Genomic DNA, 27,742 nt, shown 5'->3' on the forward strand with positions numbered 1-27,742 from the left:
GTGGGTGTTCGACTGCAATTCCGGAGGTACAACATTAGGTATGCATTAGGGGTTTCTTTCAGGTTGTATTACAGTTTTTAAATACCATACGTTTATACACTTTTTTTTTTTTTTGAAGCGAATGTGTACGGAATCTTGGATCAGTTCCAACAGAACGCCAGGTCCCACGGGACAATCTGAAAACCACGGCTGGAGCCCCAACCTGCCCAGGTAATTTGAGGGCCTTTGGCAAGCTGTCATCTCATCTCTTTTTCCATTCTGGCCTTTTCCTCCCAAATGTCAGGCTCAACGTGATCCATCAATATTTCCTGTGTGCCTGTCCCCACAGAGGCATGGCCCCTTGCTTGGCTTGAGAATGATGATAGTGTTAATGTCATAAAAACAAACGAACAGTCCCCTCGGAGCTTAAGAGTTGTGGGGGGCATCCAAATTTGGTCTAGTTGGGGAAGGTCGTTCAGACCAGGGCCCAGGCAACATCGGGCTGGCTTTATAGGGCCCCCCTAACTGACTTCCACCTCAGAGGGGCACCCGAGCAGAGTTGTCCCTTCCCCTGTGGCCCTCCCCAGCTGTCCTGCTCCCTGGCGGCAATGCGCTAGCTGGTTGAGAAAGAAAATGTGTGCTCATAGAAGTAGGTTTACGTGCATGTGGAATGGCATTTGGTGGTGGAGAGTTGTTCTTCTCACTGCAAAGCTGCCTCTCAAAGGCTCCGGGCCCTTCCCATGACCGGGAGAGAGAGAAAACAGCATGGACTAGGCTGTTGGCGCTAAGAATCCTGGAGGCCCGAGGAGCCAAAGAAAAAAATCTATTCACGGAGCAGGAGAGGATGGTATGGATGACCCAGCCAGCGCGGAAAATCAGAGTCCCTCTCGGGGTGACTTTCCCCTGCTACGTAGGCCAGGAAGGCAGGAAGGCAGTATTCAGTTTGGATTATTGTAAAACAGGAAACACAACCGGTACACAAGAGAGCAGGTAAATCACATCTGAACCGACAGGAAGCTGCTTTAGGCTGGAGTCGTGGCCTAAACACCAGGCAGATTTGGAAACTAGGAGTTGCTCTAGTCACTTTTCATCGAACCAGCATTTCCGTCTCAGCGGTCTTCTGGAATGATCCAAGGTTAGGGTAGGTGTCAACCCATAGAGGTGGATCGGTGCGCATCAGCACAGGAGACGGGTTGAGCAAACAACTGGATGGGGCAATCATGCCCCACTCCCACACATCCTGGCAGAGTAGGAAGGGCGTCTTGGGCCTGGAAAGAGCTGGAAACCCCCATCTTTTTGGAAGGGCAGTACTAGCGTGAGTAATGCACACATTTCCCTAAACTTTCTCCACTTCAGACATTCAGATGAATTCCAGGAACTCTGCATGGAGACCTTGCCACCCTGCTGGCATTGGCCTCGGCCACGGCCCCTTTCCCAGAACTGTGGTCAGGGACAGTGGTGGGTGGCCATAGTCACCCCTGTACATGAAGCCATGCCCCTTGGTGACCTGGTTTGGGTTTACCTTGCCCAGCAGACGTGGTCCGTGGTACACATGAATGATGGGGGTGGAAAGGGGGCATGGGGTTAATATGGCTGCTCAAGTAGGATGGGATTGCTCCGGTGGGGTAGATGGGCCGAACTGGCTCCTTCTTCCCCCGTTTGGGTTCGTCCCACTGCAGAAGAATCTGTGGCCTTGGAGAAGGTCAAATCGAAATCGCTAATAGCCCAAGGCTGGGGAAGTGCAGACGACCCCCTTGGTTCTAAGGAAGGCTACAGAGTGAGTCCTGCAAACAGGACACTTGAGAGGTAAAAAGAAACTGCCTTCTTTTCACCTCCTTTGTTTGACGTTGTCTTTTATTGAGGTGAAATTCACGTAACGTACAATGAACCACTTTAAAGCACACAATTCTGCAGTATTTAGTGGATTTACAACACCGTGCAACCACAAGCTCTCTGTAGTTTAAAACTTTTTCATCGATCCATAAAAACACCCCATCCCCATAAGAGGTCACTCCCCCTTCTCCCCTCACCCATCCCCTAAGTAACCTCTAATCTTCTTTTGGTCTCTCCCAGAATTTACATACCCTGGATATATATCATACACATGGGGACATACGAAATGTGACCTTCTGTCACTGGTTCCTTTAACTTAGCATAACGTGTTTGAGGTCAGTCTAAGTCATGGCTGACTGATATTTTATGGTTGAATGATATTTCATTGTATGGCTATATCACAAACTGGCTTATCCATTCATCCACTGATGAACATTTGGGCTGTTTCAAACATTTGGCTCTTTTGAATAGCGCTGCCATAAACATTTGTGTCAAAGTTTCTGTGTGCACATACATTTTCATTTCTCTTGGGTATATACTTAGGCATGGAGTTGCTGGCTCATATGGTCATTCTATGTTTACCTTTTTCAGGAACCATCAAACTTTTCCCACCAGTCGTGTATGCAGGTTCCAATTTCGCCACATCCTCACCAATACCCGTTAGTGTCTGTCTGATCATGGTCACCCTCGTGGGTGCAAACTAATATCTCACAGTGATTTTGATTTGCATTTCGTTAATGACCATTGAGGTTGAAACACCTTTTCATGTGCTAATTGGCCCATTTGTAGATCTTCTTTGGAGAAATGTCTATTCAAATCCTTCACCCAGTTTTTAATTGGGTTGTCTTTTGTTGAGTTGTAATGGGATACATACATATGTATACTGGTATATGTATATGTGTGTGTGTGTGTGTGTGTGTGTGTGTGTGTGTGTGTGTATTGGATATTAAACCCTTATCAGAGAAATAATTTGAAAATAATTTGAAAATATTTTCTCCCACTCTGTAGTTGGTCTTTTTCACATTCTTTATAATGTCCTTTGATGAACAAAACTTCCTAGTTTTGACAAAATCCAATGTATCTATGTTTTTATTTTGTTGCTCATGTTTTTGGTGTCAAACCTAAGAATCAATTGCCAAGTGCTAGGTCATAAAGATTTACCCCTATGTTTTCTTCTCATCGTTTTAGCCCTTCTATTTAGGTTGTTGATCTATTTTGGGTTAATGTTCACATGTGGTTTGAGGCAGAGGCCCCAATTTCATTCTTTTGAACATGGTTATCCGGTTGTCCTGATACTGTTTGCTGAAAAAGCTGTTCTTTTCCCCATGGAATGGTCTGGTCACCCCTGTTGAAAATCAATTGATCATAGAGGTTTGGATTTATTTCTGGACTCTCAATTCTATTTCCTTGTTCTATATGTCTACCCTTATGCCAGTACCACGCTGTTTTGATCACTCTAGTTTTGTAGTAAGTCTTGAAATTGGGAGGTGTGAGTCCCCCCTGCCTTGTTTTTCTTTTTCACTATTGTTTGAGTTATTCAAGGATCCTTGAGATTTCTTATACATTTGAGGGTTGGCCTTTCCATTTCTGCAAAAAAAAAAAAAAAAAAAAAAAAAGGCCATTGGACTTCTGATGGGGATTGCTTTGAACCTGTAGATTGCTTTCGGGACTGTTGCCATCTCAATATTAAGTCTTCCAATGCACGAGCACGAGATGCCCTCCCATTTAAGTCTTCATTTCTTTCAGAAATATTTTATAGCTTTCAGTAACAAGCCTTTTACCTCCTTGGTTAAATTTATTCCTAGGAATCTTATTCTTTTGGATGCTATTATAAATGGAATTGTTTCTCTCAACTTCCTTTTTAGATCGTTCATTATTGGCATATAGAAACACCACTGATTTTTGTGCATTGATCTTATATCCTGCAACTAAACTATCCTTGTCTTCCTCCCTCCCTCCCTTCCTTCCTTCCCTTCCTTTTCTTTCTTTCCCTTCCTTGCTCCCTCCCTTCCTTCCTTTCTTAATTATACACTAGTAGTGTGTGTGCGTGTGTGTGTGTGTGTGTGTGTGTGTGTGTTATGGGATTCTATAGAGAGAATCATTTCACCTGCAAATATAGTTTTACTTCTTCCTTTCCATTTTGGGTGTCTTTTGTTTCTTTCTCAGCCTAATTACTCTGGCTAGGACTTCCAATGTTGAATAGCAGAGGTGAAAGCAGGCATTATTGTCTTGCTTCTCATCTCAGGGGGATAACTTTCAGTCTTTCACTACTGGGTATGATGTTAGCTGTGGGTTTCTCATAAATGCCCTTTATCACGTTGAGGTACTTGCCTTCTATTCTTAGTTTGTTCGATGTTTTTGTCATGAAAGCATGCTGACTTTTGTCAAATGCCTTTTTTGCCTTTTGAAATGATCACTTCTCCTTTCTTCTCTTGATGTGGTGTACTACACTGGTTGATTTTTTTTTTTTTTTTTAAGTACGCTCCCTATCCAGTGTGGAGCCCAACGCAGGGCTTGAACTCACGATCCTGAGATCAAGACCTGAGCTGAGATCAAGAGTGAGACACCTAACCAGCTGAGCCACCCAGGAGCCCCATTGGTTGATTTTTCTTATCTTGAATGACCCCTTCATTTCTGGGATAAGTTCTACTTGGTCATGTGATATGATCCTCTTAATGAGCTGTTGGATTTGGTTTGCTGATACTTTGCTGAGGACTTTGGTATCTATACTCATAATGGATACTGATCCATGGTTTTCTTTTCTTATGGTATCTTTGGCTATTGTATTGGGTCACTGCTGGCTTTATAGAATGTGTTAGGAAGTGTTCCTTTCTCTTCTATTTTTGGAAGAGTTTGAATAGGATTACTGCCAAATCTTTAAATGTTTGATAGAACTCACCAGTGAAGTCTGGGTTTTTCCTGGTTGGGAGGCTTTTGATTCTGATTCCATCTCTTTACTTATTATAGGTCTGTTGAGCTTTTCTATTTTTGGCGGGGGGGCAACTTTGGTAATTCATGTGTTTCTGGGAACTTGTCTATTTCCTGAAGACTATCTAATTTTTTGGCATACAACTACTTATAGTGTTCTCGGATAATTCTTATAATTTTTGTAAGGTTGGTGGTAATATCCCTGCTTTCATTTACAATTTTTGGTTATTTGTGTCTTTTTCTTCTTAGTGTGGCTCAAGTTTTGTCAATTTTGTCAGTCTTTTTAAAGAACCAACTATGGATTTCATTGACTTTATTTTTTTTTCTATTCTCTTTTTCACTTAACTCTGCCCTAATCTTTATTATTTCCTTCTCTCTGTTGGCTTCAGCTTTAGTTTTTTCTTCTTTTTCTAGTTCCTCAAGGTATAAAGTTAGGGTGTTGATTTCAGAGCTTCCTTCTTAATGTAAGTATTTACAGCTATAAATTCAACTCTGAACAGTGCCCTTCACTGTATCCTGTGAGTTTTGGTATGTTGTGTTTTCATTCATCACAGAGCAGTTTCTAATTTCCCTGGTGACTTCTTTAATCTGTTGGTTAAGAGTGTCTTATTTAATTTCCACATATTTTCAGTTATTTTTTTTTCAGTTTTCCTTCTGTTATTGATTTCTAGTTTCATTCCATTTGGTCAGAGAAGATACTTTGTATGATTTCCATATCTTAAAATTTATTGAGAATTGCTTGTTGGCCTAACATATGGCCCATCCTGGAGGATGTTCCGTGTACACTTGGGAAGAATGTGTGCTCTCCTCTCGTTGGGTAGAGTATGCTGTGTATGTCTTTGACGTCTAGGTGGTTTATAGTGCTGTTCAAGTCCTCTATTCCTTATTGATCTCTTGACTAAGTGTCCTATCCATTATGTAAAGCAGGATACAGAAGTTTCTATTCTTGTAGAACTGTCTATTTCTCCCTTCAATTCTGTCAATGTTTCCTTCATATCCCTTAAATTTCTGTTGTTTGGTGTGTATGTTTATAATTGTTTTATCTTCTTGATGAATTGATCCTTTTACCAACAAGAATGCTCTTCTTGGCCTCTTTGAACAACTTTTCACTTAAAATCTATCTGGCCTGCTGTGATTTAGCCACCCCAGCTCTCTTTTGGCGACCACTGTTTCCACTGAGTATCTTTCTCATCCTTTCACGTTCAACCTATTTGTGTCTCTGGGTCTACACTGAGTATTTTGTAAGCAGCTCGTACTTAGAGCTTGTCTTTTTGTCATCCACTTTACCAATATCTTTCTTTTAAATAGCAAGTTAACCCATTTACGTTTAGTGATTACTGATAATGAAGGATTTTTTTTTTTTCTGCTAGTGTGCTATATGTCTTCTGTATGGCATATCTCTTTTCGTTCCTCACTTCCTCCAGTACTGCCTTCTTTTGTGTCTGATGGATTTTTTTCTTGTGAATCATTTTGATCCCCTCATCCTTTTCTGTATCTTTCATTTCTCTTCCTTGTGGTTACTGTGGGGATTATGGTTAACATCCTAAATTTATAACAATCTAGCTTTCCTTTCCTTTCAAATAGACTGTAATTTTAGAGCAGTTTTAGGGTCACGGCAAAGTTGAGCAGTAATAGAGAGTTCCCATATACTCAGTGCCTGCCACCCTGCTCTCCGCACACAGCCTCCCTCCCACTATCAATTTCCCCCCACCAGAGTGGTACATTCGTTACAAGTGATGAACCTACACCAATAACGTCATTATCACCCAAAATCTAGCATTTACATTAGGGTTCACTCTTGATGCTGTACATTCTATGAGTTTGGACCAATGTTTAATGACACGTGTCTACCATTATAGTATTGTACAGAGCACTTTCACTGCCCTAAAAAGCCTCTGTGCTTCACCTATTTATCCCTCCCTACCCCAGCCCCCCAGCAACCACTGGTCTTGATCACCCCTTTTAAGTAATTAAAATAGCCAACCCTCACTGAGTGCTTCCTGTGTGATAAGGACCACGGTACACACTTGTCAACAGCCTTATAAAGCTCCCATCTTAGAGCATGAGAATCTAGTTTGAAGAAGTTATCAACTGTCTAAGGCCAGCCGGCTACAAAATGGCAGAGCTAGGATTCCGGCTCCAGAGACAGAGCTCTTCGGCATTCACGCTGACGTCCTGATGAGGATAAGGGTGGGGATGGCAATGGTGGCGGTGGCAGTGGTGGTAATGACAGCAGATGGCATCTAACATTGACGGAAGCAGTGCCGACGATGTGCCGGCCCCGTGCCAAGTGCCTTATCTATTCAATCCTCCCCCAGCTCTGTGAGGTAGGTACTATTATTACTGCCATTTTACAGACGGGTAAATTGAGGCTCAGAGAGGTTAAATCACAATCTCCCTCAAATGCCCTCCTACTGAATCGAGGCTAGTGATTATCATCGAAGGCTTCAACTTGACGCTCCACCATCTCTCTCTAGGGCTGGAGATGGCAAAGACATGGGACAAGGTCCTTGGCTGAAAACTAGTTGGTTTGGGTTTTTGAAGTTTAAAATCCAGACACTTAGACTTGACATTATCTGACTCCTTCTTTTACAAGGACACACGAGGTCTGACAGCCCTTCTCTCCCACAGGCAGGGCAGACTCTGCCCTTGGCTGTCTAGCCTTAGTTATTGTCTTTCTTGTCACAGGAGGAAGGCCCCGGGGCTTCTGGGTACACAACTAGGGCTCAGAAATAGCTTCCTAATCGGCCTCATCAGCTTTGAAGGAGGCCACTGCAGGAGGGGCCTAAGTAGGCCAACACTTTAACCCAGTTACATGAGGGCGGCTGTAATCCAGGCTGATCATGTCTTGCTAAGCTCTTGTTGGGGGGTGGGCGGGGTGGGGGTGGGGGGATGTCCAAAAACTGCTTCCTGTGCCCAAGTATCCCTGGATCTCCCTGCAGACTCTCCTTCCCCTTCTGGAAGAGCTTGCCCTAAGGCCACAGAGGCCAAGCTTAATGAGAGTGGCTGCCAGGGCCGAGGGAAGGTCATTGGCCATTTCCCACTGCGGTCAATGTCCACGGCTTATGCTGCCCCAGGCCAAGGTACTGCTTTACCTTGAAAGGCCCACTGCCTAACTCTTCCCGCCTTGTGGGAGGACGTGAGGAAATCATTGTCTTCCTCCATGGGGACCAGACAGCTGCTCATGTCAACCCTGGGAGTCCAGGGCAAGGCTGGGCTCCTTCCTCCTACACCCCTCCTGGCTCATCTCTGACAATGACTGGCCCTGGGAATTCCCCACGGAAGCAGGCTGAGCTGTCTGGCCAAGCTGTGGTTGGGAAATAAAGAAACCAGAGCTGTTGGGGATGGCTGGCCTGGCTTGTCTGGCTCCCTCCCCAACTCTTTCTGGCTTCCTCCTTCCCTCCTTCCGTCCCTCCCTCCCTCCCTGGCGGTTGGCATGGTGGGTTTCCTTATGCAGGTGCACCCCACCGCCTTCCCTTCATGGCCCACAAACCATCTGCCCCAAGAGGTCGCCCAGCAAAGTGAGCCCCCCTCTGGTCAGGAAGCAGGGAGCTTGCCCAGCCGGCGTGGATGCTGGCAGGAAAGAAAGAGAAGATGGAGGGTTGGAAAGAGACTATATACACTGAAAGTGTAAGTTTTTCCAAAGGGGTTTTCTCTACTGGAGGGTGACTCTCATGGGGCCAGGAAGAGGAATCAAAGGCAACGATTCTGGCATCTCAGCTACTCTAAGGCCCCTCGGGTTGTGGGGTTGTGAGATGGACCCAATTTATGTGCCTCTGGAAAAGAAAACTAAGCTCTGATTGAACTATGTCATACCATTGACTGTAAGCTGAAGCCTAGGTTTAAAGATGTTAAAAAGCAAAAAAAAAAAAAAAAAAAAGAGGGGGGAGAGGTCTTAGGGTCAATGAAATACAGAAACATTCTTTAAAACTGAGGCATCACCTCTGCTACACACCCCAGAGACCCCAACTGCACAGTTACATAAGTGTAGTCAAAACCCCAAGGAACCTCTGAGCTCTGAGAACAGGCAGAGTAACTGCACCGTCTGGAAATAGGGCCCCCCGACACCAAACAGGACTTTATAAAGCCATTTTTCTCCCTGGGTGTCTCAGAGCACCTTGGGGTTCAGAGAGGTATGATTCGGCCAAGGGTACCCGGGGCGTCCGAGGGGGCAGAGAACCGCTGAGAGCTAGTGCAGTGCTTTTTCAACTATTTCAGGACGACCACGATCTAGGGTTTGAGTGAAGACAGGCCTAGTGAGCATGGAAATAAGTGACTTTTAAACATCTTTCCCGATGGAATTATTTACAGAACCTCAAGGTACAAAAGAGAACAAAATTGGGAGTTGTTCCGGGTGAAGCAAGGGGAAAAGGCCAGAACCTCACCCGCTCTGCCCCCACCCATCCCTCACCTCCCCCACCCCGGGGTGGCTTCTCCAGACGCTGGGAGGCTCTGAGGAACACTCTCCAAATCTGTGGAGTGACGGGGCTCCCACTGTCTTGGTAAGGTTCTTTTTGTTAAGCTGGATTTTGGTATTATTCTTCAGACTTTTTGGTAGGTCTTAAAAATCTCATTTGAAAAAGGCCCCGGTGTAGAGGGTCAGGGCAGAGAGATGACTCACAACCTGGAAGCTTCAAGTGAAAACAAAACAAAAGTTTGCTTTGAATCATGAGCTGGGGTGAGGCCTGGGCATTGAGATTTCGGTTAAAGCTTCCCAGGTGATTCTAATATGCAGGAAAATCTACAAGCTCCTGTCTTCGTGGTCTCTATCTCGTCCGCTGCGATGTTCTCGAAACCTAAGGGTGTGTTCTGGAGTGTGCAGGAAGGCCCCTCCATTCCCAGGGCGGGCAGGAGACCCAAGAGCCCAGGGCCTCCTTTTAAAAATTTACTAGTAAAGGGACTTGGGACTTCTGGAAAGCAGCGAAGGAACAGCTGAAGGGACAGCCAGAGCGGGCAGCACCCCTGCAAACCCCCTTGAACGCGAGGAGGTTGGGGAGAGGCAGGAGAGACCAGGGAGTGGAGGGGCAGCTGGGGAGGCATCGCTGGAAAGAACACCCATGCAGCTCAGGCCACTGGCCCCGTCACCTGTCAGAGCTTGGTCAAGGAAGCGTCAGCCCTCCTTGCCAAAACCTGCCCCGTCGCGAGACTCCGGGGCTACCGGCTGGCCGAGATGGAGGAGCCGCCCTGAAGTCAGGACAATCGGCTGCAGAGGGCCAGATGTGCAGTGTAGATGCTGGGCAAACGCTGACTGGGAGAGGGGTGGGGACGGGTGGTAACAGAGAGTCTTTGACTTTGGACGAGGCCGGCCTTGCCCATTGCCAAGGTTAGCAAACCACATATCCTTTGGAATAAGCCACGGCGTTTGTCAGACTGACATGTGTATCTCTGCCCCTCCACTGGCCTTGGCAAAGCAGGACAAGGGGAAAACTCACTGGGCGGGGGGGGGGGGGGGGGATCATGGTGTAACCACCCCAAGGCGCTCCCTCCCCCTCAGAGGGGTAGGTGGCACGTCCCGTGGGCTGGCGGGGCTCTGGCCGTGCCAACGCCAACTCCGTGTGCCCTGGGGAATGGAGGGGTGACCCTGGTGGGGACCAAACAGCTACCAAGGATACAGAAAAGAAGTTGGATGCCTTGGCCACCCTCCACTCAGAGGTCCAGGGAAGGCTGGGCACGGAGGACCCCAGGCCGGGGCAGGAGGCTCCTGGGCACACGGAGGCACACAGCTCCACACGGGAGAGCCCATGGCATGGGGGACAGCTGATGTGGCAGGGTTTCTCCCTCGGGTGGTGGTGGTGCCTCCCACCATGTTGCAGCGCTCCGGGATGAGCTGGCTGTTCACGGAGCACCTTTTATGGAACAGGTCCTGTGCCAGGGACAGGAGAATGAATGGGACCCCACTGTGCCCTCCAGGAGCTCAGTCTACAGACGGCCAGCCAGCCAGACCACGTTGCTTAGTAAGGGGGGGGGGGGGGGCGAATGGCGCCCTGCAGTGAGCACCGGGCGGGGTGGGGGTTGGCAGGAGCCAAGCCGAGAGGTACCTAACTCGGACTGGGGCTCAGGGAAGCCTGGCCCAGGAGCTGACACTTGAGCTCAGTCCTTTGAACAAGAAGGGAGACTGGGGAGCTGAGAGACCCACGCAAAGAAAAAAGGCAAAGAAGGGGAAGACGGCCCAGCGGGGAAAAGTGGACCATGAGACGTTGGGAGCAAAGGGTCTCTCCCTGTGTGTGGTCCTGGGATGCGGAGGACCGTGGGGGTGAGGAGACGGAGCAGTGGATGTTTCCGGGGGGCCCAGGGAAGGCTGCTCTTGGATCTGCATTTATTGCCGGCAGTAGGGGGCCAGGACTGGAGCCGAGACGGCGAGCAGGGGGCGGATGCACCGGCCCAGGGCAGAGAAGGCCATGGCCTCGGTCCCGGCCGTTCAGCCCTTTCTGAAGAGGGAGATGCGTAGAAAGACCATGTGACCCATCTTTCTGTCCTGGCCCCCGGGCCAGCTCTTGCCTGCCTTGCGTCCCTGCTCCCCTTTACTCCTGTGCCTTTCAGCTCTACTCTGGGGCTCCCCGGGGTCACCAGGTGGGTTTGGCTCCTCTGCTTCGCACATTCGTGGGGTTCCCCTTCCTCTCGCTTGCCTTCCACACCCCTGCCTGGCTCTGCTCGCCCTCCTCTCCGGGCTGGGGGCCCCCAGGCAGGGGTCTGCCGGATAATCGCGGCCCTCCCCGACGGGCAGCGGCGTCCCAGGAGAACACAAAGCACATGGGCTGTGGAGTCTAACACGACTGGCCTGGCGTCCCAGCGTCTCCTTTAGCTCAGAGCCTGCTCTCTCGGTGTCTGCCCACCCACGTCCACAGGGAACAGCGTTACCAGCCAGTTTGGCGTGCGGCTGTGGGGATCACAGGAGGGCATGTGTGTGGAGGGATTTAGCGCCATGCCGGGCACACGGATGTAGCTATCGTTCTACAGGTGGAGAACCGGGGGACATTGCTTGGCCCCAGCTAGCGGTTCTGTGGTCCCGAGATTGCAGGGCCCTGGCTCATTGATAGCCTGGCCCAGCGCACCTGGAGGGGGTGCTCAGTGAAGCCAGCGGATGTCCCCAGAAGACAGCCCCCGCCAAGAGCAAAAGCCCTATGTCCCCAGTGGAAGCAGGCAGTGTGTATGGGAATTTCCGGCCATGGGGCTCCCAGGCCAGAGCTGCCCTTTGGTGGTCCGCCACCGGGTGGGGGGCGCGAATGGTCCTTTTGGCTACTTTTCAAAGCAGAGGGACTTCCAAGAGGATTCGGGGAAGGAAGGCCAAGACGCCTAGGTTCTCATAAATCTTTTAATAAGGGTAAATGAAGAAAACATTGTAACAGTTAAGTCCCGTGGTGAGGGGTCCTTTATCATTCGGGGATCTTCAACCACAGAAACACCTAAGACTAAAATTCTAGGATGCTAGGTACACAAATTAATGACCATTTATTTCCAAAGGTGACTGCAGAAACCATTTTGGTACAATCAAAAGGTTTTTACAAAACAGAGAAAACGCATTACAAAATGCCCCGGGAGGTGAGCAAACCGGTTTGGGGGGGTGGTAGGCGGCAGCGAGCACACCAGCTTGGCAAAAATATAAGGGGCTTACGAAGACTGGTTCTAAAGGGGGCCCCTGGGTGCGGAGTGCCAGGGAGGGGTCTGCCTAGTACACAGCAAATCCACCTGGGGATGGGGAACGGGGGGCGGGGGGGGCGGGCCAGAGGCATTTGCCAATTCCCTGGCAAAAATAAGACCATCTTATTCTCTCTACCACAGTAACATCGATATAAATGAAGAATTCTTTATAGTACAAAACTCACACTGAAAGAAAGCAAGTTTCCAAAAACAACAGCTTTGCTTGAGACGACTTTTGCTTTGTTTTGTTCCGTGCCACGAGGAGCAAACCAGTGTACAAAAAAAAAAAAAAAAAAAAGTAACAGCGGCAACAACAAGCCATCAGGTTTTCCTGAGCACGGACTGGCTCACTCTATATACAGAAGAAGAAGGTTCTCCTCCACCTCCCCTTCAGTCTCCCAAAGAGGACAGAGGACTCTGGATCAACGGCTACAATTCCAGGGAGGGGGAGGAACGGCTTTCTGGTACCCCCCCCCCGCCCCGGAGCTGCCCAACTCAGCCTGGGGGGGCGCCCACCAGGCCCCAACACCAGTGCATGGAGACAGATGGACAATTTGCTGTTGGTGGGGAGCTGTGCCCACTCCACAAAACACTGAATTAGCAAGGAGCACAGAGAGGAGAGCCCTAACAGAGGCTAGGCTGGAGGTGGCAGACGGCAAAGTAAGCGGACTGTCCCACTAAACCCGACCGCCCTCTGCACGGACAGACGAACGTGTCCCTGGGCCTCCGGGAAGAAGATGGGGGCCGGACCATCTTTGGTTGTACAGAACCCAATACTGGGAAGAGGGATGGGGCCGGAAGCAGGCATGATCACCTCGGCTATTCTGAACTGCTGCCGCAAGCTGGCCAGCAAAGCAGACCCTTCGCGTTGGCCCAGATCCTTGGCAGAGGCTACCCAAGGGGCTGGAGAAGCACTCATTTCCCTTCCTGGGGCTGTTTGAAAAGAAACTGTCCTCTTCTCTGAACGCTCTCAGACACACACACGGTGAGCTCCCATGTCCTGCCAAATGGCATCTGGAACGTTGGCCAAGGTGGCTGCGGAACCTCCTTGGTCCTGCCAGGAAAGCCCAAGGTAAGAGGTGCAGACCATGTCAGGTGCTTGCCGCACCCCCATACCTCGAACACAGGCTGCGGGTCCCCATGCGACCTATGGACTGGGCTCACTCTCTCTTCCCTCCACCTGTATGTTTCTGAGCGCCCCCTGGCCCTACGGCTCACCTCCACCTCCCTCTTCCCCTGACAGGTGGAGCTGCCTCTGGCCTGGCCGGGCACGTGGCTTTCCCTTTCTTCTTTCCTTCCAAGCAGCAGTGAGGATCAGCCAGAATGGGGCACTGAGCTATATAACCAGGGTAAAGGCGAGCTTCTAGAAGCATGCGGCTGCCGGAAAGCCCGCGCTGACTGGCCACCTGTGCCGTGCCACAGAGACAGGGAGGAAGGGCGAGTCTGCAGAGTCACTGCACCACCCCAGCGCTGAGCATCTGCCCCACCCAGGCTGCTCCCCGCCCACCCCACCCCCAGAGCCACACACCATCTGCCTATGGAGACTCCGTGTCCTGGAAGGGGACAGGACATGCCTCCAGGGGCTCCTCCTGTGACCTCCTTCCAATCTCTCTTTTGGTAAAGGACCAAGGGGCACTGAGGCCTTGGGCATTTTCTTATTGGCCATCCCTATGGCGGGCAGGGTGGATCCAGTTGCTCAAGAGGGGCCCTTCTGGAGGACACCCCGACGGTAAGAGGCACTGAGACAAACTTGGCCAAGCCCTCGGGGGTTGGGGGGGGCGCTGAAAATGAAGGGTATGGGTCACGAGGAGCTCATGGGGAGTCAGAGTACTCTGACTCTTCTCCGTCGGGCTCCCCCACCACGTCCTGGGAACTGACCATCTCCGCGCCAGCAGGCCTCTGCAGAGGGGCGGTCCCTCCCGCGGCTGCTTCCTGGGCCTCACCTTGCTCCAGGAGACTCTCCTGCATCCTGCTGCTTTCTGTACGTCCGACCACTGAGTCACTGAAGCTCAGTCTAGGTCTACTATAATACAGGGGTGGGGTGGGGCCATCAGAGGAAGTCACTGAACCACCTTTTCTGTTCTTAGGCAAACTTGTTCTTAGTTAGAGTCCACAAGGACTCAGCAAGTGCCCTGCCACTGGTTCCCTCCTTGAAGTCCCTGCGTGACTGAGCTCAAGTCTTTGGACAAAAAGGTCTTCCTCTTGAAGCGCTTAAACCTGCACCCACAGGGACCTGATTTCTTGGCACCTCCTTTGCAACCCAGACATGGGCTTTGGGGGTGGGCTTGGTGGAGGGTGGAGGAGGGTGTGATGCCCCCATGCGAAACAATTCGGCATGGAATCTGGCTGTGGTGATGATACGTGGCCCCCTAGGGTAACAACACCAGCGGGGTCTGTATCTTCTTCCCCCAACCCAGGATGCTGACATAGCCTGTGAAAGCACAGAACGGATGGATAGGAGCTCCTGCAGAGACAGGCCCCTGACACAAGGATTCTCCGAATTCAAACATACAAAAACAGGGGAGCAAATGAATTAAAAAAAAAAAAAAAAAAGCAAAAAAACCAACCCCAGCTCATCCTTCCCTGAAGCTGCCTTTTACAGAGAGAGAGAGAGAGAGAAACATTGAGGGGCACTCAAGATTAAAATGGCATCTCCTATCAAACATTCAACTAAAATGGAGCATATGATTCAAATCACAGTTTTCTCAAGTTACCGCTTCTGTTGATGAATTTCTAACACTCACTTCTGATCAGGATCTGGGTCACTTCTTGGCTCTCTTGGGCAGAATGTACCCAAGGTCCTGCCTAGTAAAGAGTGGTGGCTATTTTCCACTTGTTCACTTTGGATCTGCCATCGCAACAGCTCTCCATCCCCCTCAACGGAATCTTGCCCTGGGGCCAGGGAGCGCCCCCACCTCCCACCGCAGGCAGCATTTTGGAGGGAGTGGCTGGTTGGCTGCTTGCTTTGAGTCATGGGACACCAGTGGGAAGACTCTGGCAGGTTCTATTTTGGCCAGGAGCTGGGAAATCCCTTGGCTCTTGGCTTGCCGCTGGTATAGAAACAAGGCCTCGGTCCCATTATGGTGGGGGCTCTGCTGGAGACAAAAGGGGGACCCCAGCGTAAGCCTGGAGGTCCCTGGCAGTGGAGAAATGACACCCAACCCAACCTCATCACTTCAGTGCCAAGAGAACTGCCACTTGTTGCTTCCCGTCCTCTCAACCAGCTGTCCTTAAAGCACCAACAAGCAGAGTGAAAACCACTGACTACCGTCGCCCATGTAAGGCCACTAGGGGCAGGAAGGAAGAGCCAAAGGGGAGGAGGAAGAATCCAGCCCTCGGCATGGTACCCCCCACCCCCCCAGGCTCCAGGAGATATCCTGGGGGGGGAGGGCTGGGGAAGGAAGCGTGGTGGAAGAAAGGGACAGAGAAGAGAAGAAAAAAGAAATACACCAAACATCCTACTGCCCTCTCCCCATGATTTCATCAAGAACTGGGTGTTCTCCAAGTCAAGTCAGGACTTGCTTCCTCGGGGAGGGAAAAAAAAAAAAAAAAAAAAAAAGACAAGCACCTTCAGTCTATTTTCTTGGCTGGAAGCCGGAGCAAATCCAGCAGATATTTACACAAGGGCCCAGCCATGTATGAGAACAGGATGACCAGCTTCCCGTGGGTCATGGTCATGAGAGTCTGGTGTCCCGAGGCCCAGATGCGATACCAGGGGCCGTAGAATGGGTCTGAGATGGCCGGACACAGCATGTTGTTCAAATTCACTTCGGTGACCTGCAGGGACAAGGGAGGTAGAGTGAGCGTTCACCATCCTGAGGCTTTCTCTGGCTTCTGCCAGTTCAGCCATCTCTACCTAGTGGGGGACTAGACAAGGAGGGATTGACCAATCCCCACCTGTTCATGATGGGATTTCTCTGCCCTAGGGTTTTGGGGAGTGGGTCAAGGCTAGAGCCCTGGGCAAGTGACTGGGGAGGCCATCCATTGGAAAAGCTGTCTGGTGTTGCTCAGTCTTGCCTTCCGGTTGGGTCCAGAGCCTGCCGTCATTCCTAAGCATCTACCATGTGCCTAGTCCCCGGAGAGGCGTCAGGGGATGACAGAACAGTCAACAACATGGTCCCTGCCTCCACGTATACCTGGCAACCAACCGAGTTGGTTGGGAAACCACATCTGACCTCAAACCAGACGATGCTCACCAGGTCTCCCCCGCCATGAGATCGGAGGAGGGTACAGAATGGCCACCGAGTCCTCACAGAAGATTTCACGAAGTAAGTGGCACCCTGAATGGACTCATGAAGGATGGATGGAGGTCATGGCGAGGAATGGAGTGAGTGGGGCCTTCCTTGTAGGAGGCGCGGCCTGGCCCAGGCCTGCAGGTGGGACTGAGCATGGTATGTATGGTGACATGAGGACACGGACCCCTCCGGAATCAAGCAGTCCCAGTGGAGAGCACTCAGAGTAAGGTGTGAAAGTCATCCTCGAGTGCGGGAGCATTCACACCACTGGCAAAGAGCTAAAACTGTCCCCTAGGCAAACCAGAGCAGAGCAGTACGCCAAGGTGGGGAAGAGAGAGGGACTGCTCCTCCCGAGCCACTGGTGACCTCAGTCATGTGCCTTAGTCCGGCCAGGCCCCATGAGGCTCCACGCGGCCGAAGCTACATTCATGCTGCTCACACACAAAACCAGACCTGCCGCTCCTGCCCTGAGGACGGCCGCAGCACCTGTCTTCCAAAGCCCTTCCAGCCCATCCACGTTAGAGACAAGTCCTCACCACCTCTCGGGGAGGCTGGGGGTTTGGTTCCATGTCACAGAGGGGTGGACAGCTCTCTGCCCTCGACGGTGAGGTGACTCAGCCAGAACAGTGGCAGAGCCAGGCCTTGACCTTGGGTCTCCTGACCCCCCCCACCCCCTGCAGCCCTGAGTTCTTCCTCCTTTGCTTTGCCACCGATATAGACACCCATGCGCTCAGCAATGTTGGGCTCTGGATAACTCAACTACGGAGTCCAGCCATCATCCATGCTCCGGGCGGGTCTGAACACCGCAGAATGCCACGGGAGTCCCCCCCGACACGGCACCTCCACTGGCCACACAGCTCAGGGCCTGAGAGTTGGCCCAGAATGGACCCAAGGTCGGAAGCCTCCTCTCCAGGCCCAGGCCAGGGTCAAGGTCCTGCCTTCCCCCCCACAGGGTTTTCGACCTGGGTGGTCATGAGCGAAGGGCATCCTTGCCTCCCCAGGAATGAAAGAAACGGTCAACACTGAAGGCTTCCGAAAACCCTTTGGAGAGGCCCAGACCATGGAGCATAAATCAGCAAACCCAGACACAACAATCTGACATCCTGGCCTTTGGCATCTTGTATTTTCAAAACAAAACGATACGCCAGCGCCAACCAGGATTATCAAGATTTATGGAGAACCCCGCACAGAGGGGGATCGAAGGGGATCGAACCAAACTTACCAGGCCCAGGATCTGCAAGACGCTGAAGTGGTAAAAGAACATGAGGCCAGTTGAGAGAAGGGCCCACCGGAAACTGCTGAGGGGCTCTGGGGTGTAAGCACCTGGAGGAAAAGGGGAGACGGTGAGACTCACTTCTCCTTTGCCCCTTGAGGGTACAGGTGCCAAGGCCGCAGCTGCGCCAGTGGATTGCCCCCTCTCTCTACTTAGAAGACCGGCCCACAGACGCACTGGCACTCCAGCCAGCCCCCTTTCCATCCTCTGTTCTGCCACACACTGCCGAGGCCGTTACAGAGGGGGGATTTTTTTTTTTTTTTAATGATGAAAGGAATGCATGCTCGTTAGAGGAAATTTAGAAAATGTTATAGGAGTCGAAACGAGATGGAGAAAACGAAGAACAACACATCCTGGGCATTCTACTCCCCACACACGACGCTGCTAACTTGTGGGTGTTATGCGCCGGCTATGTTCCCTATGCCTCAGGAGTTGGTTTGTTTTTTTTTTTTTTTCTTCTTAATTACTAATTGGAGTCTAACAGTATATATAATCTGCACCCTTCACTTTCACATTTATTTTCATCTTTCCCTCATGTTTCTAAAGAGAGATGTCTTTGAGGGAGTGTGGCACGGTGGTTGGGAAGGTTCACTTTCATGGCCCACAGATTTGGGTTCGAATCTAGATTCTACCATGTCCGGGCTGTGTGGTCCTGGAAAAGTTGTGGAAACTCCCTAAGTCTCAGCTTTCCTATCTGTGAAACGAAGATACCAGACCTACCTACTTCTTAGAATTGTGGCAAGGAATGACGGGAATAATGTACTGAGGGCTCGCAGTGTAGGATTGGGTACAATGTGAGTGTTCAATGGGTGTGAGATGCTATCATGAGCACATCATTATCATGCTTCGGATAACTACAGAATGTGCCGTATCCAATGGCTATGCCATTTCCCGACCGTTACACAACTCCCTCCCCCCTGGAACAGCAAGAATGATGTCTTCCCCCCACCCCCCACCAGCGTCACTAGGAACTACCCTCCCAGGAGGCTTGGATGCATTCCAGAGCTTGCAGAGCAGGGGTACGGCTTATCGGATGCTGTGGGGGTGTCACTCCAAATGGGGGCTTGGGGGGGATGCTCCAGAATGAAACGAAGCTGGAACTCTCCATCCCAAGCAAGTAGGTGGCAACGTTACATCCTGGAGTAGTATTTTCCCAAGTCGGTCTTTCACTGATTCATCCATTCATTCACCAGTTATCAGGCATCTATTGTGTCTCCAAGCTCCGTGCTAACTGTTGGGGTATTCAGGAAGATGAAGAAGACAGGCTCCCTGCAATCCCAGACTCCCAGCCTGCCGGGGGGAGGCAGACACGCCAATGGACAATGAGAACCCAGTACCATGGTGAGAGGCCTGTGCGCTGTGCCCCATTACCATGCGAGGACAGAACTCAGCTGGAGGCGGGGGTGGGGGGAAGACCTAGGAACAAGGACTGCTTCTCCGTAGAGGGGGCACAGAGCAGTCCTGAAGGACCAATGGGACTTAACCAGGGGCCCAGGTGTTCCAGAACCAGCAGCTCACACAAAGGCAGACATGCAGACATGAGCTCCCGGGCGCAAGGCAATTCAGAGAACCATGGGTAAGAGCTGGGGCCACAGGGGAGGGGGTGGTGGGGTGGTGAGCAGGAGTCAGACTCGGACGTTGGTTGAGTTGAGGGCTGGTTTGGGCTTCAGCCCATACCTGCAGGGCCATGAGCCCCAACGCCACAAGTCTCAGGTAGGCAACTGGGAGAGGAGAGAGACCAGAGACTAAGAGACACTAAGGATGCTGGGGACTGGCCAAGTGGAAAGCCCGTGCCCCTTCTAAAGATGGCAACCACCACTCAGCTCCATCCAACCACTGCCCTGCTGGGACGTGTTCCCAGAGTTGCCAGTTTTTTTTCAGTTTTGCAAGAGGAGCCAGAAATATGAATTTTGTGTTGAATTTCCTGATTTTTAAATGTTGGCAAATAATTCAAAATGTTTTAAGAATGCTCAACGGACCAAACAAAACACGTCTTCTCGAATGGATTTCAGCCTGTGGACGGCCAGCTCGGAGCTCTGCTGCGGAGCCACAGGAAGCAGCAGGAAAGTGATGTGATCAGACATGTGCTTGAGAAAGGGCCTGCTGGCTGGTGTGGGGGAAGGACCGGAGGCAGAGAATGTCGAGGCAGGAGGGTGGATAGGAGGCTGCTGCAAGAACCCAGAGAAGTAGGGGATGGACGGCCCTCAAAGGTCATAGAGGTAGGGCTGGAGAAAAGTGGAAGAAAATCTCCCCAGGATGTGAGGGATGGATGCTGGGGAGGAAGGGTGAGGACAGACAAATCTAGAAAGGCCTCTAGCTTGGGCCTCATTGGGTTGATGGTGCCATTGATTGTGATGGAGAAGAGGGGAGAAGGCAGATTGGGGCAGAAGGCAGGGAGGCGATGAAGCCGATTTCAGACATGTTGAAATCGAGGCGTCTGCAGAATATCCAGGCGGACATGTCTCACTCAGTTTCACTCATCTATAAAATGGGGTGCCACTGCCTACTTCATAAGGTTGTTGGGTAGATGAGATGACCTGACTTAAGTCACATCACACACTCAACGGAGATGTAGGTGTCAGCAGCACCCGACGGCCACTAAAGTCACAGGGGCACATGCAGACTGGGAAAGGAAGGTCAGAGGCGGAACCCCAAGGAACACCATGGGCGGGGGGTGGGGTGTGGCAGGGAGAAGGAGTGAGGTGGGGTGACTGAAGTCAGGCGGGTCTTCTGGGGGAGACGCTCAGGCTTGCTATGGGCACGAGAGCCGGGCTCACAGCACCTGTGAATCAGAAGGCCCTTGGAAGGCATCAGACTCATTCCTCCGGGTTAGAGATGGAGACACGGAAGGCCGGGAGATGGGTAGTGGAACCGCCAAAGTCAGAGCAGGGCGCTGGGCTCTTAGACGCTGCCAGGCCTCTTGCTGCTCAGTGCCCCTGTTGCCACTTGTCCAGACCACCACCACACCAAGTCGTACAGTCTCTTTCCTTGTCTGTCTACCTGTCTAGACCAGAGCACCTGGTGGGGGGGGGGGGGACACCCTGTCGGATTCGTTTCTGGGTCCCTAGCATCTGGCACAGCGCTTGGTTTGTGAAAAGCCACTGAGCTGTGCACTTACACTTTGCGCACCTTCCTGTCTGCCGAATGAATGGGAATCGGGCACCGTATTGTTCCCCTGGCTGCTGGGGGTATTAAGGGGAAGAGGGGACCTGGAGGACCAGCAGGTGCTCAGGCTCCTGCTCACGCCTCTCAAGGCTGGAGCTAGCCCCCTCCCACCCCCCCAACCCCCGCCCTGCCCCCGGCCCCGTCCTCTGCTTGGCTCCCCCTAGTGGCAGCTGGGCAGCAGTGACGGGTCTCGTGGGCCAGGCGGCCACTGCAGCCAAGGGACGGGAGGGGGCGGCCAGCCTCGAGGTAGCTCAGCCACAGACCTGGGGAAAGCTGGGATGAGGCCCGGACTGCTGGGCAGCCCCTCTCCTTATCATGCTCCTCCCCTGCCCCGCAGTCCCTGCCCGCATGTGATGGGGGAGAGGCACACTCAGACATGGCCAGGGGTCCACGTTCTCAGTGCCCCCTGCCCCAACCCCCACTTTACTACAACCACTCTGGGTTGCCCCATGCTCCCCACGCCAGACTGTCGGTTCTATGAATGAGGGGCCGTTTCAGAATCCCTTTACCTCCAGCACCTGGTACACAGTAGGCACTCCCAAAACTCACCACGGCGTGAGCGATCAAACAGCACAGACCTTCCAGAGAATCATCAAACTCTATCAAACCCTTTGGCCTGGCAATCCTACTTTGAGGATTTGCGTCGAATACCTAAAGAACCCAACAGACCATCCTTTATTTGCACAAAGATATTTATACCCGCACCACCTGTAACACCGAGGACCGGGAAACAAACCAAATGGGGAGATAAGGTGAACTCTGGCACCTCGATATTGTGCAACTGCCATTCAAATGACAAGCAAACCATGAGCGTGTGAGGAAAAGTCCCTGGCTGGTAATGGCAAGTGTCGAAGGCGGAACACCAGACAACATGCCACGGATGGAAAACAGAGCCTGGCGGTTTAACGCAAAGGGCTGGGGGGCGGACAGCCTTGCGTGGGAAGCCCGCCTCTGCCACTGCTTATGGGGGTACCTGGGGCAGATGGTGCTGCCCCTCTCCGACCGTTTCCCGTATGAAGACTGGAGGTAACACCCACCTCTCGGGGCTGCTGAGTGGAATAAGAGATACAGAAAAGTAAATAGAGCAGCTTGCCTGGCACACAGCGGGCGGCTGCTATTTTTATCATGGCGAAACCACAGCCATCCCAAATCTCCGAAAAGACTGGGAGAAGCCAGGGGCTCTTGCAAAGAAGGGATCTTCTCTGTGAAGGGGGTGTGTGTGTGGGGGGGGGGAGGTTGCCTGTGGTTTCTACTGCCTTTTCACTGTTGTTGGTTCTTTTCACTGTACAGATAATCAAAGATTCAATTTCTCTGAAACTAAAAAAAAAAAAAAATCAGAAAGCAAGCAAGCACCCTGAGAATAAATGATCCTCTCTACATAGATATATGCAAATTGTACGTAAATGGGCATTATTCCTTTTTATTTTTCCATATACCTGAATGTGGCCCTTGGGATAATCCGAGTGAAAAACCAGTTTTCTTCTAAAGGAAAAGAGAAACTTAAGCACTTTTGGAAAAATTAAACACATAAAACTTTTTTTCTACTTTAAGAAAGAAATGTGACATTTTTCTGCTAGCGTCGTGTATCCCAGGAGGATAGAAGCGTTTCATCTCTAAAGGTGGGGGTGGGGGGAGCCAAGATAATAGCTTTTTCTGAAATCGATTTCTGCCAGAAGGAAGCGTCACACGTGCTGGAAAAGAAGTCACCTGCACCAGCAGCAGCAGCAAAGACAGATCCCCAGAGGCCTCCAGGGGCCTTTTCTCCCGTCCCATAATCCCACCCAGGAAGGACTTACATCAAGAAGACGAGGCCGGGCAGGGTGGCATCCCGTTCCCCGGTCTTTGTCCTGCTCCCTTGAACTCATTCACTTCATCCAGTACTGGGCACCAGACCCCATGCTGGGTGGTGGGGAGAAGGGGGCAAAGACAGTCCCCACCCCTGACAACTGTCTGGCACTTAAGAGCGAACGATGAGGGGAGGCGCCTGGGTGGCTTAGTCGGTTACACGTCCGACTCTTGATTTCGGCTCAGGTCTTGATCTCAGGGTCCTGGGATCAAGCCCCGCGTCGGGCTCCGTGCTGAGCGTGGAGCCTGCTTGCCCCTCTCCCTCTGTGCCTCCCCCGACTCACGCCCTCTCTCTCTCGAGTAAATAAATAAAATCTTTTAAAAATGAAAGAGTGGTGTAAGCAGGTAAGTAAGGGGGACACGGGGGAGGAGCAGCTGGAGATGACAACTAAGGGGGGTTCTGAAGAAGCACAAGGAGGAGCTGGGGTCGGAGCGCGCAGGAGGGAAAGGGTACTCCGTGCAGTGGGTACAGCCTGCCAGGAGGTGGGGAGGCATGACATGGCACACTGTTTGCATGTCCTCTCAAGCAGGTCTGTGTCACTGGAGCATAAAGTGGGAGGGAAACGGGTGTGAGGAGATGAAGCTGGAGAGACCGGGGTCAGGTCATGAAGAACCTCATTCGCCATGGCCAGGAACTTGGCCCTGATCCTGCACACGATGAGATGCCACTGGGAGGTCTTACACAGGGGAGAGCACGGTCAGATTTCCATTCGGGCTAGTCAGCCTGCTCTGGACACGGAGACAGCTAGGGAAGCAGCTAGGACGGCTCCCAAGTCTGTGACTTCAGCAACTGAGTTGAGTTAGGGGAGAGAGGACTTCCATGGGGAGCACGCTGACACTGAATGCCTATGGGGTGTCCACCTGGAGAGCTCAGGAGAGAAATGGCCTGGACACAGAGCTTGGGGTATAGACTCAATGAGGAAGAGTCCACGGAACGAGATTAAAGCACTGATCGTTGACAGAAGAAAGAGAACCCGCCTGCCCAAGAAGACAGGATGGAAGACAAGATGAGCCTGCCAGCCACATGTGACAATTTACACGTAAAGGGATTAAAATGAGATAATATTAGAAATTTGATTCCTCGGCTGCGCCAGCCGCATTTCAAAGGGCTCAATGACCACATGTGGCTAGTGGCTACCCTACGGGGCAGGGCAGAAGTAGAACATTCCCACCATCAACGAAAATTCCACTGGGAGCACACTTCTCTACAGAGGCAGAGACAATACTGCCCCTGGCTTTGGTGACATGCTGGCCACATACTCTCGGCTACAGCAATTTCGGGAAAATAGTGGTGCAGGAGCTAGGTGGTAAAAGCTGAAGAGAGGTTTTTTCAGGTGTACAAGGAAGGGAATTCCAGGGAAAGGGAACAGGATCTGCAAAGTCACAGAGGAATCATTACCCAAATTCCCAATATTTCAGCCCCTTCTCTGAATGTCCCCTTCGTCCTTTGGCCCTCACCCACCTACCTCTGCCCATGAGGAGCCTGCTTCCCCTCTGGCCTTTGAAAGGAGTCTCACTGGTTTTTCTCCTTTGGCCCATGTAAGTAGAGTAGGTAACTTCTTTCTTTGCATTGCTGCTCCCAGACCACTGGCCCTCCTTTCTCCCTGAAACCCTACAACCACCATCCAGTACCACCCTACTACTCTTCCCTTTTATGGTTGTCTACAGACAAATAGGTCATGGCCCTCAACATCCCTTCAGGGTGTTAGTACCAGGCTCGGTACCCCTCTCTCCAAAACCAACCCTGTGCTATTTCTTGATAATTTCAACACATGCCTGGATGAACCTTCTAGTCTCCCCGTCTCTCAGTTCCTTGGCGCCCCGCTCCTCAACGACCTTGTCCTCTATGGTACCTCAGCCACTCGCTCCCGTGGTTATGCCTGAGACCTCAGACCTGTGAATATCTGCAACCCCCCCTAGATCAAATATTCCCTCTTCAACCACCACTTCTCTCTTTCCGGCTTACACTCTCACCCTGACCCCGACACTTTGACCCGGCCGGAATCTGGGATCGGTGGGTCCTACCATCTTCTTGCTGTCCCTCACGGCTCCCACTTCCTTCCTTAGATTCCATGGCCGTTATTCTAATGATCCCTGGCATACACCTTTGACTCCACAGCCTCTCATGATTGTACTCATCTTGGGGAAAAAACAAAACAAAACCCAACAACCCAGCCCTGGTTCAATTCCAATCTGCTCCTCTTCCTTGCTTGCACCCACACAGCTGAATGTGTCTGGGGAAAAACAACAGTGCTGACTGTTCTCACTTCAGATTTGTGATCACAGACCTCAAGTGCATCCTTCGTGTTGCCAGGCAATCACAGTACATCTTCCCTCTCCACTCACTCTCTCAGGCAACAACTTAATATGGCCTCCTCTCTTCTCAAACCTCCAATAGGTCTATCCCGTCCTCACTCTCAGATGATGACCTTGCCTCCTACTTCACTGAGAAAAAAAAAGGATCAGGCAAAAAAACTTCCAAAGCTGGGGCGCCTGGGTGGCTCAGTCGGTTAGGCATCTGCCTTCAGCTCAGGTCATGATCCCGGGGTCCTGGGATCAAGCCCCACATCAGGCTCCCTGCTCAACAGGGAGTCTGCTTTCTCCCTCTGCCCCTCCCCCTGCTCCTGTTCTCTCTCTCTCACTCACTCTGTCTCTCTCTCAAATACAAAAATCTTAAAGATTTTTTTTTCAAAGCTCTCATGATTGCCTCTAACCACGTACCTGCATCGGTGGCCAATGTGCTCTGCCTTCACCGTTGCCATGGGTGACCTGCCCAGGACCCCGGCCAAGGCCAGCCTTCCCTTTGTATCCAGATTCTGTCCCCTTTCACCTACTCGGTACCGCTCCAGCCACTGCAAACACCTGACCTCGCTTCCCCCTCGATCCTTGGCCCCTCTTTAGAGCAAAACTCCTTGAAAGATTTCTTTATGCTTGGATCATCCAATATGGTAGCTTATACTGGCCACGTGTGGCTACTGAGCCCTCGAGAGGTGGCTAGCATGAACTGACATGAGCCGTGGGTGTAAAATACACACTGGATTTCAAAGGAAGTAAAATATCCTCATAATGATTTTATGCTGGTTACACTGGAATGAGAAGGTGTTGGATATACTGGGTTAAATAAGATAGAAGAGATGTTATTAAAATTAATGGCACCAGTTTCTTTTACTTTTTCCGAGTGCGGCTACTAGAACATTAGAAATTATGTACGTGGCTCACATCTTTTTTTTTTTTTTTTTTTTGGACAACACTTGTCCATACTCCCTGCCCACAATTCCTCTCCTCCCATCCTCTCTTAACCTGCTCTAATTTGGCTTCTGCGACTACACCCCCCCCCCCACCCACTCCACCAAAAACAGCTCCCTGCAAGGTCACAAATAACCTTTCCACTGCTGAATCCAATCATCGATTCTCAGGCTTCATCTTCTGCACCCTTCCGGAAACATTCTTTGCCTGGCTTCCGGGATACTGTTCTCTCTTTGTTCTCCTCCTGCTCCACGGGCCTGCTTCTTCTCCATCCCCTCTTGCAGCTCCTCCCCCTCTCCCCGACCTCTAAAGGATAGGAGGTCAGGCTGCAGAACTCAGAGGTTTTCTCTTCCCCATACACTTTCATTCCCTGGGTGGTTTCAACCAATCTCATGGCTTGAATACGATCTATGTGCCAATGACTCCAACATGCACATCTCAGCCTGGACCTCTGCCCTGAACTCCAGGCTCACACATCTCATAGCCTGCACCATAGCTGCACTGGGATACCTAAATGGGCATCTCATGTTCTTAAACCCAACTTTAGACCTTGGCTCCTATGGCAGGCGATTACCGTACTGGCTCCCAGTGAGTCGCACCCTCCCAGTATCCACACCCCTTATGTATTCCTCTCCCACACTGATCGGGCCACGTGACCCACGTGGCTCAGCCATGCAACTTGCTTCGATCCACGGGATATCATCAAAAAAGATGCCATCGGAGGCTTGATAAGCTCCTGTGCCTTGGAGTGTGCCCTCTTGGACTGCTGCCCTGAGACCCCCACGCCATGAAAGGCCCATGCGTACAGAGAGGCCCAGCTGTCCCAACTGCTCCAGGTGAGAGCCCAGGCAAGACCAGTAGAAAACGATCTTAGGCAGCTAGGGCCGCCATAACAAAATACCATAGACTGGGTGGCTTAAACAACAGACGTTTCTTTCTTCACAGTTCTGAAAGCTATAAGGTCTAAGATCAAGTGTGCAGGCAGATTCCTGTCTGGGGAGAGCCCACTTCCTGATTCATAGGACGGCCATCTTTCTGCTGTAGCCTCACAAGGTAGGAGGGGCTAGGGAGCTCTCTGGCCTCTCCCTCTAAGGGCGCCAATCCCATTCATGAGGCCCCCACCCTCATGACCTAATTGAACCCCAATTACCACCCAAAGGCTCTACATCCAAATACAATCACACTGGGAGTTAGCATTTCAACATAAGAACTTGCAGGGGCAGGGGCACAAACATTCGGTCCGTAACAACGAATGACCCAGTCATCCCACACAGTTGTGAAAAATAGGACATCGCTGGGGTTTTTTGGGGTACCTCTTAATCCCCTTCACCAATTTTGCCCAGCCCCCCAACCCCTTTCCCTCTGGCAACCACCAGTCTGTTCTCTGTATCTAGGAGTCTGTTTCTGTTTTTGTTTGTTCAACTGCTTTGTTTTTTAGATTCTACATATAAATGGAATCATATGGTAGTTATCATTTTTTTTTTTTTTTGCTTACTTCACTTAGCAAAATACCCTCTAGGTCCATCCATGTTGTCACAAGTGGCAAGGTCTCCTTTTCTTATGGCTGAGTAATATCCCACTGTGTGTGTGTGTGTGTGTG

The 27,742-nt window shown here is 51.1% G+C and overlaps 1 protein-coding gene across 7 annotated transcripts in view; it reads right to left on the minus strand.

Moving 5' to 3' along the window:
- Nucleotides 1-12,038: 12,038 nt before the first annotated feature.
- Nucleotides 12,039-27,742, minus strand: part of TMEM164 (transmembrane protein 164) — a 161,416-nt gene continuing 145,712 nt past the window's right edge. For all 7 annotated transcript variants that reach the window (XM_088028682.1, XM_088028685.1, XM_088028687.1 and 4 more), the window contains 3 exons: nucleotides 17,836-17,936; nucleotides 15,947-16,155; nucleotides 12,039-13,432 (listed from right to left, as the gene is read on the minus strand). In XM_088028682.1, the coding sequence (XP_087884808.1) occupies nucleotides 15,949-16,155; nucleotides 17,836-17,936 (308 nt within the window). In that variant the 3' untranslated portion in view covers nucleotides 12,039-13,432; nucleotides 15,947-15,948. The remainder of the gene's footprint in view (nucleotides 13,433-15,946; nucleotides 16,156-17,835; nucleotides 17,937-27,742) is intronic.

The sequence above is a fragment of the Eumetopias jubatus genome, unplaced genomic scaffold, assembly GCF_037043125.1.
Source record: "Eumetopias jubatus isolate StellerSeaLion01/CBP00866 unplaced genomic scaffold, mEumJub1_p1.0 scaffold_11, whole genome shotgun sequence".
Classification (NCBI taxonomy): Eukaryota; Metazoa; Chordata; class Mammalia; order Carnivora; family Otariidae; genus Eumetopias; species Eumetopias jubatus.